The sequence below is a fragment of the Gouania willdenowi genome, chromosome 16, assembly GCF_900634775.1.
Source record: "Gouania willdenowi chromosome 16, fGouWil2.1, whole genome shotgun sequence".
NCBI lineage: Eukaryota > Metazoa > Chordata > Actinopteri > Blenniiformes > Gobiesocidae > Gouania > Gouania willdenowi.
Genome location: NC_041059.1, coordinates 11,066,939 through 11,085,296, shown reverse-complemented (window position 1 = coordinate 11,085,296; position 18,358 = coordinate 11,066,939). Strand labels below are relative to the sequence as shown.

The 18,358-nt window shown below is 38.5% G+C and overlaps 1 protein-coding gene across 2 annotated transcripts in view; it reads left to right on the top strand.

Annotated features, from left to right (window-relative positions):
* LOC114477662 (nectin-2) overlaps window positions 1–14,925 on the top strand; it is a 115,958-nt gene extending 101,033 nt beyond the window's left edge. The window contains exons 7-11 of one of the 2 annotated variants that reach the window (XM_028470121.1): window positions 10,872–11,007; window positions 11,116–11,173; window positions 11,266–11,355; window positions 13,831–14,044; window positions 14,386–14,925. In XM_028470121.1, the coding sequence (XP_028325922.1) occupies window positions 10,872–11,007; window positions 11,116–11,173; window positions 11,266–11,355; window positions 13,831–14,043 (497 nt within the window). In that variant the 3' untranslated portion in view covers window position 14,044; window positions 14,386–14,925. The other variant, XM_028470120.1, reaches the window with a different exon arrangement.
* The last annotated feature ends 3,433 nt before the right edge of the window (window positions 14,926–18,358 follow it).

Below are 18,358 nucleotides of genomic sequence, written 5' to 3'. Positions count from 1 at the left end.
ACATCATTAATAGGGGTGGTATCTTTTACACTGTGAAGCATCCAAGCTGTGGGGAAGAAATACTGTATAAGAGGATGACAAGTTGTAAGGTTGCATGTGTGGCTGAGTGCTGGGTAATGAGGTGAGAGACCCTTCTAGCCAGAGGTTAGCCGTGGTCAGGTGGGGGCAGGTAAACACACCAGCTGCTCCTGACTGCCTGGCCTTGAGGCCGCAGTGACACGGTAGAAGTGAGAGAGAGACTGGTGCAAGGGTGGGCGAGGAGAGTGGGTAAAGCAGGGCGAGAAGATGGATTGGAAGCCCAAAGGCATTACAAGGTAAAATAGAAGGCTGAATATTCTCAGAATAAAACGCTCACTATGAGCAGTATTTATTCAGTGTTGATGGGTTACCTTTCAGGAGTCGGCTCACATTGAGTTACTGTCGTGTTAGGAAAGAATTAGAAAAAAAATAAAAAACCACCTAAGACACCATAATATCCTCATTACATTCACATTTACATATAAACAAATTATCTGGTGCCATGTTGAATAAAAATGATGCTGCTTGTTTGAAAGGCTGTTCATATTTTTCACTTCTTTGGTTTAATCCTTTTGGAGGTGTGGATGGTTAAATCCCTGTATTTATAAAAAAAAAAAGAAAAGTTGAATGACTAGTGCTAAATATGATGCTTCATGATGCACTGAGAGCAGGGTGTGATTAACTTGGATGAGCACAAAGAAGCAGGTAATTATACTTTTTCTGGTTTAGAGGCAAAGGGAAAAAGAACCTAAGAAGTGTTTTCAAGCATTTGAAATGACAACTTTTTACTGGAAATGACAATGTTTAGTGTTTCTCACCACAAATACTTTTTTAATAATCACTTTTAAACCATTTTCAGGCGAGTATTTTGTATCACTTTCCCTTAATCCGTGTAATTTTCTAACCTGAATCAATGAGAAACGATGATTCAAAGGCAGTAGTGGATGAAAAGCCCGAACTAAACCTGTGAACATGAGTCTTGACCTCAGGGAAACAGACCACAGACGTGGTTTCTTTTTCAGCAGATAAGGATTTTTTAGCCTCTTAACTCAAAGTGAACCAGATAACACCGGCGACGATGCACATCCAGAGCTTGGAGTCATTCCCTCTCATTTAGGAGAAATCTTTGAAGTTTCTGGCTCTGCGAACAGAAACAGCTGGTGGAGATGTCTTTCAAAGGGTTACTGTTGACTTTTATCTTTTAAGTACATTTCAGGGCCTCTGGTTTCTCACTTGAGTGGAGAAGATGAATCAGTATTTTGACTTGTAGCTTAAAAGAGATGTGCGCACATTAACCAGCCTCTGCTCTGCTTTTTCTACTCTTTATTGTTTAACAACCTTCATCACCTTAAATGTCATTGTTTGACATCCTGAAACCTGACGTGGCCACCTAAAGTGCAACTATGTGCTGCGTTTTGATCACTGCGCCGGATTTCTCAGACCCCCCGCGTTTTTAGGCACTCCCATGTTATTTGTCTTTTCATGTTTTCTTGGACAGAATGTAACTGAAACTCGGGGATAAATAAAGTTTCTGAATCTGTCGCTAAATAATCAGGCGTGGTGTAGAAATTTGGAGGACATCACGGCGCACCGTGTACTACGATAAGGGATTAGAAAACAGACTTTGCTCCAGGAGGAAGGTGTTTTACATCGCAGGCAGAGTCCGGTAATGATTGCAGACACAATGCTAGTGTTCCCCTGCAGCCTCTGTAGTGTCCAAGCTAAAGTTAGCCACTTAGCTAAAATGCAGGACGGCTTCAGATGAGATGGCTGAATGATCTTCAGCTGTGTGTTAAACACTGCCGGCTCCCTTTCCAACTCTTCTCTCAGGCATGTTTATCTTACTGAACCACGGCCCTGATTAATGACAAAGTTTGATTCAGTAGAATGAGCTGGACACAATCCTGAGCCCCTGAGTTGTAAAATGTCAAAATGAATGACTTCTATGAGTTGAAAGGCAGCTTTTGCAATTTCATTTTGGATGAGATTAGATCGGTGATGTCATTTTGGATAATCACTGTTGGCCCCGCCCCTCCTATAAAGATGGGCGGAGGGACTAGGTTTCCTACTCTCACAGCCCTCAGTGAGCATTGATTGACGGCTCCATGTGGAACTGTGCAGCGCTGTGGAGGCGGGGCTGCTGTGACTGGGTGTGTCTTAAATACTCTAGGAGCAACTCTATAATCGAGGCATTTTTTTAATTTCCCCCTAGTGGCAGGTCAGCAAAAACATAGGGGTGTACTTGCACTTTTATATTTTTCATAATTTTTTTCTAGTGATGTTAGCAATGATGTTTCTTAATAATTAGCTATTAGTTCGACTATGCATTTCCTCTCCATGCAGGTTTATTAAATATAGCTCCCATCCTCACTTGATCAGTTTGTTTGGCGATGTTTTCCAGATGTCCTTTGAAATGTAATGTTCGATAAAAATGTTTCTTCCAGGAGCCGAAACAGCCATCGGGCAAATGCATGAAGCCCTAATAATTAATGGAGAGATTAGTGTATTCTACTGCAGTCTTTCACAAACACAACAAGTGTAATTAAATGTATCTCCAGGTAATCATCGGTGCTTTAAAGTCAAATTAAATATCTTTATAATCACATTAGAGACATTGTAACAAAAGTGCTGTAATGAAGCAGGTATTTGGTTCAAAGCTGAGTTTTGAAAGCATACATGAAATGTATCATTACCACTTTAATGTGATTTCTGCTAAATTCAGAGTTTTACAAGACTCATTTCTGCTAATTCTCTTCCTTTCTATCCATTAACTTTCATTTATGAGGCGGGTTTGCAGCTATAGAGTGGTCAAGGCCATTATTTGTTTGCACAGTTGCTTCTTGACCACATTTGGCTAATGCAGCACTCCCTTTCCTTCTCTGCTGGTCGCTCGCATGCATGTACCGTACCTGCATGCCATTGTGGAGTGGACAGTAAATATTGACAAAGACAGCACGAGGGAAGCGGCGACCTTGTCAGAAAGCGAGGGAGATGATGTGACGGAGGCATGAAAAGGAGAAGAGGAAGAGATGGAAGAAGGGAGGTAGAGTCCCTGCCTCCCCCCTAGACAACTGAATGTGCTTTGATGCACTGTGGCAGGGAACACACTGCCTCCCCAGGGAGGGAGAGGGCGCACACACACACACACACACACAACAGAGTTTTCATATCAAGTCTCTATCCCACTGATTTTTAGATTTTCAAAACACACACACACGCATACACACACAGATACAGGATGTGCACTAAGTGCTCCTCAGTGACATGGTTTTAATCCCCAGCTGAGATACACAAGGTTGAGCTCAGAAAGCATGGTAGATTAGAAATGACCAGCATGACTGATTTGTACACATGCACACACACACACACACAGACAAATTCAGCCCCGTGTTTTTTCCTCCAGTCCGATCTCTTCCCTGAGCCGTTTAGCCGGACATGTTGTCTGAACAAGCACAATCAATCAGACGTGATTTGTTTTCTTGCTGAAATGAATTGTAACGACATCACGAGTGCAGTGAATTGCAAACGAGGGTCAGCGGATGACGGTGATCTTTGGAGTAGGTACTGCCGTGCTCCAAACACTGTCAAATTAAAGTCAGAAATAGCAGCAACACTCGACACTGGCGTACTTGCATTGATTGTGAATTATTTGTGTGTGTGTGTGTGTGTGTGTGTGGGTACTTTGACTAGTTCTGTTCCCCTACAGCTCTGATTCATCTCTTTTTTTTGGCCCTGCAGTCATCATTTGATTATTTGGATTACTGTATTACTGGGTATAGACACACTTCAACCTCAATGAATGCACCTCTGGATGGACAGGCAGTATTCTATAAACTAGTTAACCCCTACATCTAAAGACTACAATTCCTCTTTTTTCTTTGTTAGGAATGAGATTACATGTACTGTTCTTTATCTTAATCTCTTTCAGAGACCATCAATTCATTCGGTCCTAATCTCATCTCTAGGCACTCTGCTGTCGCTGTGGCTGCCTTGTGTTTTTCGACGCCTGGTGATACTGTAGTCTTTTGTCTTCGGCTGAGTTCAAAAGGCTTGTGTTTCAGTCTAAACCAGTTTGTCTCATTACACGGAAACTTTGCTTCACTCTGGCCCAAAGTATCTTCTGACACCTTGAAAAACAGCAGGGACCAACTTTAAAAACAACTGATTTCAGAGAGAAAAAGTTGTTTTTTTTTCCACTCCCTCGCTGTAATAGAGCTGATGTGACTCAATATGGAGGATTTATCTATATAAATGCACTCTTCTCGGCACATAGTAAGGTCTGATTTTTGACTGGAAGGACTTAAAATAGTAAAAACATTAAAAGAAATCACAAATGGGAACAGTCTACATCAGCTCAACCACATGGTCCATTACTGCATCAAGCCAAGCCAACAGGATCTCTCAGACTTTTAAATAGTTTGGTCAACTGGCCCATTTTACAAAGTCAAGATAACCCATTAGAAACGCATTCAATCACCCGCTATAGTGGGATTGTTTTTCTAAAGAGCTGCAGCCTGCTAATCTCTTAAACCACAACCAACTGCATATAAACCTATTCTTCTGCAAATCGGCAGGAATCTGATTTTGAAGGTTGGTCAGTTGGAGTTCAGGCAAAGTACAAATGGGCTTTAGCGTCATTAAAAAAAAAAAAAAAAACAGGGTTATCAGGCATGCCAATTTAGTAAATCTGAAGTTATAGGATGAGTTGACAGGGTTGGTAAAAATAAAGTGAAAGAAAGCCGAGGAAAGCCATGACCATCCAGGGAGGTGGAGGATAGGCCAACATGTTAACCTTAATCCCTTCAGGGAGAGGCTTCAACACAGAGAGAGAACAAGGGATTGAGCGAGGAAAGACAGGGATGGGAGATCTTTGTCTTCCCGCTCTTTGCTTCATCCCCTCGGTGTGTGATCAGCCTGTTGCAGAGAGGAGCTTGGAAATCCCTTTGGATTTATCTGAAGCCAGCCTCTTAATCACAGCCTTCATCTCAGTAGGCTTTACCCACTGCCTAACCCTTCCCCTCCACTTTAGATTCATTTTCTTTCACCTCCATGTCTCCTTTTCCTGAGCTCCTGTGTTTGGACTCCTTAGCATCTTTTTGCTCCACTGAGTGAATCTTCTTTCACTGAGCACCTTTTCTCCATGCATTGGGCTTTAAAATGCCAATCTGTCCACTGGTGGGTATTGCTTACCCCCAGAGGTATTTTGAAATGGAGATTTAGAGACTGAGGAAAGAAAGCAATAACAAAAACTAGCCTCCGACTGCTGCTGCTGCTGCTGCTAGAACCATGCATGAATTGGAAAGCTCGAGAGGTTTGGAGGTATTTTCAACATGCTGAAGTAGTTCTTCAGTCATTTCTGTTCGTGTCAGCCAACCATGCAGCCTCATCTCCTCCTCTTCCTGCACTCCCACTCGTCTGCCATCCCGAGGGGAGAGGTGGTCTACGGTTGACTTGCTGGCCAGGCAGGCTGAGCAATAGAGGGCTCATGTATGGAAAATGAAAGGTGTCTTTCTATCTAGATGGTAACGGCATTGATCGGCTCACTGGAGGGCTGCTGACCTTTTATTGAGTTTGAACTTTGAACTGTCCTCTCGTTCTCTTTCACTGTAGAAGAAAAGTCACCTTGTTGGGTTGAAGCAGATTTTTCTGTCTCCACTGATTTGTGAGTGAGTGTGTTCTTGGTATTGTGTGTTTTTTTTTTTGTCTTAATGTGTATGTTGATGTGTCTTTGTGCAGACATGTCTTGAAAGGAAAGGCAGGAGGGCAAAGGTTGTGCTGCAGACCTGTGTGTTTGTGTAAACATGTCAGAGTGAGGTATGAGGATGTAGCACAGGATTCCTTTCCATTCTTTCTCTACAATGTTGTGTATTTATCGCACATTTCGTCTGGTGCTCCTGAAGTACATGATTTGTGTGGGTAATTTGTTTGTCTGGTTGCATGTCCTTGGTAGAGAACTGCTGATTTAACAGGCCTGGCTGGCTGGCTAGCTGTCTTACCCTACACATGAATACACACACACACACACACACACACACACACTGTGTGTTATTTCATTAGTGCAAGACATGGCTGGTGTCCAGAGGCCAACACATGAGGGCACGCTCTCGAGTCAAGTCACTAACACACAATCTCGCCGTGGGTTTCCTTCAATTTGGCCTCTTTTCCTGCAGCTTTTCTTCACTATCAGAGGTTATCTGTGAGCTGAGAACAGCTACCAACCTGAAACCTGCTGGAGTGAATCCGGCACTGGCTGGATAATGACGCCACTGAGATAAGAGAGAGCAAACACAAATGGGAGGTGTGTGTGTGTGTGTGGGGGGGGTCTGTAGATCTTTCTAAAAAAAAAAAAAACAAGAGAAAAAAAAACCAGGCGCCTGAAACTAGGAGGGGGTGTGATGGTGAACAGACACAGCACAGGAATGAGGAAACTGTAACATGAAGCACAGGTGTCAAGTTTGAAAAGTCGGACCTTTAGTTTTTGAGGAGACACAGCACCCCCCTGTGGTAGAAAGATTATGCTGCATTTGTTGCTGGTCATCACATTCACTCAGCATCAGAAATCTATTTATTTTTATTAGTATTTATTAACCATCTATTTTTTGCACGTACAGAGAACTGTTGTGGTGGTAACATAGATAGATAGATAGATAGATAGATTTATTTCAGACTCATAGTTTGTGATAAACTGACAATATATACAAGCCACAGTAGAAAAACATGATAATTTAAAAGTGTTCTGTACTGTATACAATTTTGATTGACATAAGCATGACTCTGTTTTCCGTCTCATTTAGTCTGCTGATAAAGTTATACATACAATACACAAAACAAATCAAAATGTTGGGCAGTAAAAATTATTATATTTACAGTGACGGGAAGACAGTAAAAGATATTCGTGCCATTATTGATAAACAAAGTTGGATGTTACACCGTGATCACTCTACAATACTCAAGATCTAATATGGTATTTGAAAAAAAAAAAAAAATAATTATTTTATTTATTCATCATTTATAACATTAAAAAAGTGTCTCAAGTTGAATATGAAAAATGAAAAAAAAAAGACCTTTTTACTGACAAAATTTCCCTTTGATTCCCACTGATTTATTTATTTTTTTCAGGTGAGCTGAAACTGAAGGCTTGGCTTTACAAGCTCTTAATCCTACAGTTGATTTCAGGCTTGAACCTCTTTTTTCTTTTGAAACTTTTAAAATAGGTCATATATTTAAAATTAGCTATGGTTCTCACCTTTCATTCCAATCTATTTGAGAGACCCAGTCATTTTCCTGCACTGGATGAGCAGGTTTATAGATGAACAGATGGAAATATAGAATACATAAAATAGACTAGTTATTACCCATTCTAACTCCCTTTATTCCTTAAAATGTTCCCCATATCATGAAAGAATGAGCCTCAAAGGACTTGATGTCTTGAAGAAGGATTTTCCTCATTCAGTGATAAGTTATTTTCTTCTTTGTGTGCATGTGTGTGTTGTGGTGTTTTCTGTCCCCGCAGAACTAGAAAAGCTACTTTAGATGCAATCAGGGCACCAAACATGGTCTCTAGGATCTTGCACGCTATGCATTTGACACTATAGGGAAATAAAGAATGTGAAACTTGTTTTTAACCCACTGGATTTATCCACTCAACTTAATTAACTTCATTCACCCCAATGGATTTTCATGCTCATCTCTTGGAAAAAAGAAGTCATTTTGAAATCTCACATTGCTTCAAAGGGTTGTAATTTGACATTTTGATTTCACAGGTACAGCTCTAATCCAGTTTTTATTATTGTTATTTTTTATTTTTGCTCCTTAATTTCCTTTTTTGTGTGTTTTTTTATTCAAAATATGGCAACATCATGGTTTTGACACGTGCATTGTCCTCCAAATGCAGCCTTTTTTTTTAAATGATTCACCACAATTAAAAAAAAAAAGCATGAAAGAAAGGCGATAATCAAAGCAGCACATGTAAGGTCAGTAGTTGGAAATTCTCTGTATGGTGGTAATGAGAAACTTAAAAAGGCTCCATCATTAGAAAGCATTTGTACATGTGGGGGAAAAAAGGATTTTTTTTTTTTTTGATGGTTTTCATAGTAGTCTATTGTTAGAAGAGGACTGTAATTAAAGCACCAACAGCATTCAATCAGGTCCCCTTGCCATCCTCGCTGCCCTTTACCACTCTCTCATTAACATAATCCCCTGGGAATACTGGACATAATGAGCTGGGTGGCACCTTCAGTAGACACTGTGTGCGTGTGTGTGTGCGTGCGTGCGGTCATGGTTCATTAAGAGCACCTCTGCTTGATTCCTCTGGTTGAACTTAATCACCAACGTGACTCGAAGCCCTCATCAAACCAATCACTGTTACAAAAACTCATTTCCAATGCTGCCTTTCCTTCTATTTGACATTATTAAACTATTCCCAGTAATGGGACTTCCATTGCAGTTATACTTCAGTTATCTCACTGACAGTCTAACGTTACAGGGCTTTTAATTATTTTTAATAGTTGTTAAACTCTGCTTCCTAGCCTGAAGTGGACGTTTGAAAAAAAGAAGCTAATCTTGGATGTTCACTCCTTGCTTTGGGCGTGCTGATCCTAAGAATGGCATGACTCCGTACTCGAGGTTTGCTATTCCCAAAGCTTCTAACCGCTCTCCTCCTTCAAAGCATGAAGCCAGTAAGGAGATCATTACCATTCTTGTGTGTGTTTAGAGGCTCTCAGCAGCTGCCAGCTAACTAGCAACCACTGTGCAGGGTTGGTGAACTTAGCAGAAGAAACGCTGCTGAACATGAATCACAAGCTCCTCCGACTCTCCACTATTGTCAGCTGGGAATGCCTGGGCGCCCCCTTCCTTTACTGTTTTTCATTAACTCAACCCGAGTACGTTTCATATAACTAAAGGTGAGCAGGTGGAAAGGGGGACTGACTGTGCCACAGGTGGTCTGCAGAGCATCATACACATTCATTACATCTGGGTTTGATATGTTCAGACATGGCGGAACTAGAGACGATGCAAATCAATAAGGCATGACTTCTACTGTTGTTCTGCATCTATAGGAAAATTAGAGACTTTATTTTTCCACTGCTTTCAACTGTCGCCCTCTGGGCGGCGCTATAGACCTCCTCCACTGGGACCAAAAACCACTCCTCCCTCAGCGGTTGCAAATAAACAAGTCCTACAATCACTCTCAGTCAAAATACCAAAAACTCATGTCTAAAGTGACTCTTAGATCTAATTGTATTTCCTATTACTGTACATGCCACATATAGCAGCTACTGTATTTATGTTTCATGCTTTTCCTTACTGATTTCACGTTTGATGATGCTACGAGATTAAGAAAATCACCTTGTCTGCACATGCTGTTGAAGGTCAACACTGCATGTAGTGCAATCTTTTCGTGACAGCAATGCATGTTTTATTATTGCAATTGAATAAAATAATTTATTTAATTTAATTATTGTGACCATCACCAGCCCTCCCTAAGGGTAAGAAAAACTTTAATAAAAGGAGGTTATAAAATAAGAGGGCATTGTCACACCTTGGTGAGGCAGAAGGGAACAGGGAAGAGGAAGTCAGGGTAGGACAATTGAAGGGGTGGGAAAGAGTCGACTATTTATATAAGATGAGAATGCAATGTGGTGTAATTATTGTGCATATTGTGTTGTGTAATCGATTAAACCAGTCTGGTGACAAGTGTGGAGAAATTGAAGCGGATGACGGGTTGCTAATTTACGCAATAGGATGATTTTTTTTTCGTGAATTGAAGCAAGCGTTAAATATGGAGATAGAAGACCTTCATAAGAGTGCCACAAAGGGGACATTTGCCGTATCTCAGCAGCAAAAGATCACAGCGTAATAAAACAATAACAATAATAAGAATAACAGTGCGACCAGTAGCAAAAGGAAACATAATTAAATTCAACTTTAATTATATAGCGCAAATTACAACAAAGTAATCTCAGTGCGCTAAACAAAATATAACATGAACAAGCACTTAGCGACAGTGTGAAGAAAAAACTCCCTCTTCTTTTTTTATGGGAAGAAATCTCCAGCAGAAGCAGGTTCAGAGGTGGCAGCCATCCGCTTTGATTTGTTGGGGTTAGTGGACAGAAGGATAAACCATCAGAGTGTCCCAGCCACGAACCATTGATCAGGAACTGCCAGCTCCAACACCAAGACACCTGAAGCAGGAAAGAGAGAGAAGGGCGAGGAGAAGGCACAGACTGCAGAAAAACATGATACACTATTAGCAGGTCTGTCCGCATGGTTTTGGGCTTCGTTCCTAGGGGTTAGGTTAACGTCAAACGTCTTGCGGCGTCTGCCATGGTCTGAAAGGCTACCACTACAGACAAGACTTTGTACTCGTAATGATCTAAGCGATCATTACAGACGAGACCCTGTCCGCTTTAAGTTAACGCTATTATACAGCATATGCTTTAGCAAATAAGTAGGTTTTGAGTTTAACGGTCGCACCTAAGTGGGTTAAGAATTAAAGAGTGTCAAAGAAATATGAGCAAAAGAACGATGGATTTGTTTTTTTTTGTTTTTTTTTGAAGGGATATGATGATTTGTACATTTATACATGCTTTTGCAAGTTGCAATGTGTAATATTAGGTTGTGCCAGAGGAGAGTGTTTGGAAAAGTTTGTGTCCAGGGTGGCAGAAGGTCATTGATGTTCACACCGATTCAGCAGCGTGGAAGGAGTTTCCTGCAGCGAAACGATCTGAATGAAAAGAATCAGAAGCTTTAGTGTTTATAATCACTACCCTAGCACATGGGATGTACAGTACAGTATGTATGTTGAAACTGTTTGGTGTTTATCTAACGTCTGTTTCGTCTCTTGTTTTCAGGTACAAGGCGCCCTGAGAAAGGTCCAACCACAGGCACCATCATCGGCGCCATCATCGGAGTCATTCTGCTGTTGGCCATTGTTGGAACAGCCATAGCAATGTACCGCAAACACAGGGCCAACAAACTCAATGGAGAGTGAGTACATCTGAGCTTGTATCATTGTTTGTTTTTTTTTGTTTTTTTGAAACCATCAAAAAAGCAGCATGTGTTGCCTTCTACATGTTGTCTTGCTTTATGTTGTAGTGGTCCACCAAAGTACAAGCCCCCTCCCCCGAAGAAGAAGAATAACACAGCCAACAGGGTAAAGTCCCTGTCAGTTTACTTGGCATTGACAGTACAGTCCAGGATTATTAAATGTAAGTAATAAACTTTTGTGTGTGTGTTTCTGCTCAGCCGGTGCACACAAACCCTGCTCCAGTGAGCGACAGCACACCTCTGCAGAGCCAGAACTATTCCACCCAGAGTCCTCCAGAGCCCGTCACAGTAAGTAACAGCTCCCATGTATTTGTAATGCAAAGACTTTAATGTATAGTACGGTACACACATGGATCAATGGGTGATACTGGGAACTTGCATTTAAGTCTTTAAGTTGAGTTAAACAAATATGATGAAAATATGCACAAAAACCTTTCAGATTGTATTGTTGATGGAAAGGAAAATAGCATACAGTAAGAGACCTACTTTGAATTCAATCAAATGCGCAAAATAATGATACATTTGGGATTGTTCAGTATTTTTCAAAGCCATATTCAAATAAGGACTGATATTTTTAAACAGAAGTGACTAACAAAACCTGTAAAAAAAAAAATGTTTTCTTTGTTTCCCACATGGTATTAAACAAAACGACACACTTCAAATCATTTTAGTATTCAATTTTATTTTCGTAAATACAGCTTCTGCTGAATAATTTCTCCCATGATTCCATTGTGTGACTGAGGTGGTGTGTATGGAAACCTCACACTCACTTCAATCACAGCATCTTTTGATTTACTCTCACTGCTAAGAATGTGTTATATACAAAATATAAAATATTTTTCACACATTATTATTGCAGTCAAAGCTGATTTACTTTTTGTATTTGTATCAAGGAAAGTTGTGCCCACAAACTTTAAATAAAAATTATTAAAAACCTACATTCACTACAAAAAAAAATGGAAAATATTTTATTTTTTTTTATTACATGTGATTGAAGAATTTCAATATTTGTCTGCTAACCAGTAGATCACATCATAGTTGAGTGTAAAGCTTTACATTTGCGGATCTACCAGTGTCTGATTAGGGTTGGTGTGAATTACATTTATCAACAACAATTACATTTTCAATTTTCCATGTTCACTTCCGATTCAATGACAATTATGGTATCCGGAATTTATTTATTTTTTCTTTCAAATAAACTGCAATTATTATTTTTCAACTAAAATTAAATTACAATTATGTTCTCAATTACTAAAGTTAAATTACAATTTTAGAAACTTTTATTCATATAGGGGCCTATTCTCCTATTTGGACTGCGCTTTTTTACGCGCCTATCTCCTGCGCGTATTCTCCGGTCCAGGCTCCTGACACGCCCACCGCGCAAAAGTGAACCAAAAGCATATAGTCTGTGATAGAAGGCAGTTTGAAGCAAAGGAGACGGACTGGGTCACAATGTCATTTTTTTGGGGCTGTCTAGAAATCACGGAACACGGAGTTCTAAATATAAATTGTTTAGTGCCTTATGGAGCTGATGTAAGCAAGTCTGAACTGAAGCTGAGCCTCATTTAAATATGTGTGGGAACAGTTTCTGATCCATCCTCTCATGGGCATTTCATCAACCTCCGCATATGACAGCTTCACTTATTATTTACTCTGCAGTAGATCAAACTGTGGCTTTACGTTGGACATAGTATGAAAATAGTTGGACATCACTGTGACCAACGTGGACAGAAGTCTGACGTCTGTCAGTTTCATTATCGAGCAGCAGCAGCAGCAGCAGCAGCTGAGGCGCAACTCAGGTGATCACAGCTGATCAGCTCCACGACGCAGCACCCACCGCCCTACAGTAAAAGGAGAGGATGGCATGGATAAAATATAATTAAATGTAACACATTTTGTCCCGTTTCGAACTGTTAAATGTGAACATATATATATTTTCTGAGAGTCTCTTTTGCAATATCATGAGTTTGTGTGTGCATATTTCGAGTTCAATATTATGTTTCACCTTATCGGGGCGTTGCACTTATTCCAGGTTCACAAGCGCGTAAGAGGAAAAGAACGTAAGCAGAAGAGAGAATGCGCATAAGGCCAGATTTGAATGGGAACGGCCACATTTCAGGGCTGCTCCACCTACAGTGCGTAACTGGGATCAAGGCGCACCAAAAACAGCACCGCTGTGCAGTTTTTCTGACTTACACACATGGGAGAATAGACCACATAGTGTTGTGAGGATCGTATGGACTTTTGTATGTGTTTTACAACGTCATTTTGGCATCTTTACGTTTACATGTTAGTGTAACATCAGTTACATTCACACTATTGTTACTCTTTGTATTGTTCCTATTTAAATAACATTCTATTGTATCCTAACTCTAACTCTTCTAACCCTTACCACCTGTACAAGTGTAGAAGTGTGACGGTTTGCTGGGTAGTGAGAAAACTTGCTGAAAACTTCATATGAAACATAGTTTAATAATTAACTACACATGTGTAAGCCATAGAACTGTTTTTGTGTTTAATCAAATTAATTAAATTGACAATTCTAATAGAATTTCCATGGTAATTGCAATTACAAAGTCAATTATCTGAACTCAATTACATTTCAATTACGATTACAACAGCAATAGATTTTTTAAATTACAATAACATTATTATAATTACACCATAATTGTAATTAATTATCAATCACAATCAATTACAATTACAGTTGACCCCAACCCTGCACCTGATCAATCCAAACTTCCTGTTACTTACCATTTCCAGGACCTGGATACCTACAATGATGACGAGGATGCGGGTGCACCTGAATATGGCAGAGAACATTATTACTCTGCTGCTCCATCGGGCTGGGACGACCCCGGCAACAGCGAGGTCCCGCCCCCTTACATGCAAACAAACCCCGACCGTCGGGATCATAACTCTGGCTCCAACATCAACCACGGAGACAGCTTTGTGTCAGAAGCCATGTTTGTGTGAAGTACGGACGACTCTCCAATCAAACAATCAACGTTTGTCTGTTTGAATGTGTAAGATTTCATTTCTGCTAGAAAGAAAAAGGCAAAATTTAGCTCTGATGACATGGGAATGTGAACATTTGACGCCTTTTGAGAATGAAACATTACCACTGAATTAGTCTAGTTTGAATGTGTGACCATCCTTTGAATGATATCAATGATCACCTACTTAAGATAATATAATTGATCATATTGCCTACTGTGCAAGATACAGCTAAAGGAATTTTATATACCCCAAGCTGTACATAATTCAAAGAAAGGTTGTTTTAATGTGATTGGCTGTTGATTATTTTTTTTTACTCAGGTTATGAATGTGAAGCAAATATTGACCCTTACCTGGCTTGTACATCACCTCACATCGTGAAACCCAAGGACTGAGAAGATATGACATTTGGAAGAGAGGGCCACGCTGCTGGTTTTTCATGTGCATGTACATAAACTTTTTCACTCGCTTTTGTCCATCTTGAAAGCCATATTTTGTTCAGTATATGTTGGAGGATATCTGTTACCTAAACACGTTTTGTGTTTCTATTTACATCTTGTTATTTGGATTTGGCTAAAAACGAGTGAAATATGAGACATTTGCTTTATGAATCTTCTGGTATTGCAACAGATTACCTGCTTTTTCTACATCAAGTGTTAAGAATGCCAATAGTTAAGTTTTTCTGCTTCATTATCATTTTACGGCGTCTGTATATGTTTGTGCTAACCTGATCTTTTTTTGTATTTAAGTGGTCTCTGAAATAAGTGCTTATCTCTCTGGAATCATGTTGATTTTAATCATTTTTTTACTACTTATGGGTTGTTTTTCAGTTGTTGATTCAATAAATGTTCATCATGCTTATTCGAGACTTGACACAATCTCTAGATTTCTTGCGACACCATTTTCCTTTGGAGAACATTTTTTTGGCCATTGGATTTGCAATGTTTCCATACAGATTGAAGACATAAATGCTTTTCCGTCTGTGTGAGTTTACTCACATACATACCTACCATGCATAGAACTTTTCTGTTTATAAAAGGGTCAGTGATGTGATGCCTACATTTTCTATGCAACTGCAATTCTTTTAGTTAAAAAAGGTTTAAATGCATAAAAAATATACCATATACAGTATGTAGTATCTCTCCTACTGTATATACAGTATGTACTCACTTTTAATTTTCCAAAAATCACAACTTATTATTGCAAGTTATTTCATTTACAAACATTGAGTATTGTGACTGTACGGCCAAGACAAATGTTTCAAACACATCTTTAAAATGACTAAAATGACTTTTTTTTTTTTTTCCTATTTTCATTTGCATCATAACATTCATGAAAATTTTGTCAGATGATGCCCATTTTATTAAATATCATGCAGTAAAAAAAATCCTTATGTAATTTATCCAAACCTTACAAACATTGCACTGGTCTTAAAAAAAAAAACAAAAAAAAACTATAAAGCATGAGTGACTTTTTACAAATTCAATAACAATGTAAATAGATTATAAAGTTCAAAGCAAAAAATTGAGGAATATACAATGATTAAAAACAATAAATAAACTTCAAATGACAAAAACAGTTTAGTTTTTTTTTTGTGACCGTGACTTTTTTGTTTTTATTGAATTTCAGTAACTAACAATAAATGGGAACATTTTACTGAATTTTAAATTTTAAGATTTTTTTTATTTAAAAATGTTTAAAAAATAGTTGTATGGTCAAAAAAATGGTTAATATACTACTATGGCGGTAGATTTCCGTCTATTATTGCTGCAAACTCCATAATTTCATGTGTATTAAAAACTTAGTGTTCATCCTAAATGTAGATGAAGCGCAAATGCTAAAATCTAATTTAATTCTGTGATTCACAGCTCTACACATGCATGACTAGCTGAGAATAAACAGGCTGCTACAAACACCTCCATAGATAAGCCCCTTACTCAAAGCACAGAGCGCATATACCCCATAAACACTGTGCTGAGCAGTATAGAGCAACATGCAGTTCAAACTAAAACCCACTGTAAAGGAGTGAACCATAAAAATCTAATAAAAATTAAAACTACAAACGGAACACGAAACAATAAAAAAAAAAAAAAACTATTAAATGTGGACTATTAAATATCAGATTGCTTTTGTCTAAATCTCTCTTAGTGAATGATTTTATAACTGACCATCAATTAAGTTTATTATGCCTCATGGCTCAAAAATGAAGATTTTATTGCTCTTGATAAAGCCAGCCCTCCCAGTTATGATAACCACCATATGCCCTTTGAGGGCGGTCGGGGAGGGAGAGTGGAAGCAGTTTTTCACTCTACCTTATCAGTCACCCCAAAAACCAACTTAACCATAATTAATTCAAAAGCCTTTCTCTTGAAATTTGTAATCCCAGAAATAAAATAGATAAACCCATCTTACTGGTTATAGTTTACCATCCTCCTGGTCCACATTTTGAGTTTCTCTCCAAATTCCCTGAGTTTCTCACTGATATGGCGTTGAGCACCAATAAAACTATCATAGTATGTGACTTTAACAGTCATGTGGATGATGAAAACAGCCTAAATAAATTATTTATTTAAAAAGCTGTAGCTACATTTAAAGATGTAGTTCCATCACTGCTTATCTCTGATCAATATGATATATTAACAAAGAGTAGCTATCAATGTCTTATGACAGAGAAAATAGATGATCTTGTCAACAGTGCAATGTTGTCACTGCACACAGCTCTGGATGCTGTTGCTTCGGGGTAAAAGAAGACGATACATCATAAAAAGGTTGCTCCCTGGTATAAATCTGAATTGCATCTTTTAAAACAGTCACTGCGATAATTGGAAAGGAAGTGGCTCTCTTCAAACATGGTAGGAGTTATTATTGCCTGGAGAAAGAGTTTGTTAGCTTAGAAAAAAAAAAAAGCTATTTGCAAAACTTTGTATTACTCAACTTTAATAGAAGAAAACAATAATAATCCTCGGTTTATATTCAACACTGTAGCTAGGCTCACCAAAAGCCACAGCTCTGTCGAATCGTATATTCCTGTCATCCTGAGCTGTGACGACTTCATCGACTTCTTTACTGATAAAATTCTAACAATTAGAAACAAAGTTAATGTCCCCCTTGCAGGTGTGCTCAATAATTTCTTAAAGTAGCTCCTGAAATTACCCAACATGCAGCTTTTATTTACATAGTTTCGCTCCAATTGTTCTATCTGAACTGACCTCAATAGTTAGTGTTTAAACCAACAACCTGTCTTTTGGATCCAATCCCAACTCCACTATTTAAATATGTTTTTCCATACATCTCTTGTAACAGGTTATGTGCTGTAATCAAACCTCTCCTTAAAAAAACCAAGTGACTTGTCTAATTATAGGCCAATATCCAAGCTTCCTTTTGTTTTCCAAAATTCTTGAAAAAAAAATCCTTGCAGGTCAACTATGTGATCATCTACAACAGGAACAATTTATACGAGAGCTTTCATCCTGGTAAAAGGGAGTTGTTTCTTCCCATTGTCGCTAAAAGCTTGTTCATGTGGATCTTGTTGGGTTTTTTTCCTTTTTATTATGAATTTATTATTTGGATAACGGTTTGATTACTTTGTTGTAATTAGGGTTATATTAATAAAGTTGAATTGAATTATATCATTCAATTGAAAAAAAGTCATAAAAAAATCACTTCAATAGAAAAAAAAACATTTTCAATCAAACTTCAATCAAAAATAAATATTATTTTCAATCAAAGAAAGTGTTTAAATGCAAAAATAAAATACAAATTTAAGACCTAAATAATTGTATTTAAACACTTTTTAAAAATTTAATAATAAAGACACAAATCTACCTCCATAATGTACAGTAAGAAAGGTTATCACTAACAAGTCCTGGTTTGCCTTTAATGCCACCTGCTGGCAGGGAGTAGTGAATATTTACTCTCAGCATAGATTTAAGGGCACAGACAGTGCTCAAATACTAACATATTGAAGTAATAATAATAATAAAAAATCTCATCTTCAAGTCAACTGAGTTAAGCTGTACAGTTTTACTCATCTGATATTTCATTACACACTAGTCTCTCTCTCTCTCTCTCTCTCTCTCTCTCTCTCTCTCTCTCAGTTGTAATTACCTTTGTTGACCATGTGAGGGCGGTGTAAACTATAAAACCAAGTGAAGCCCTTCACTGAGTCATATTACTTTCTTATCTGCCACAGCCTAAAATAGCAAAGGAGACGCTAATAGATAAAGCTAAGAGTTAGAGGTGTGAGGTTGATTGTCACATTGACTTTTCATCATTAAATAACAAACACTCACAA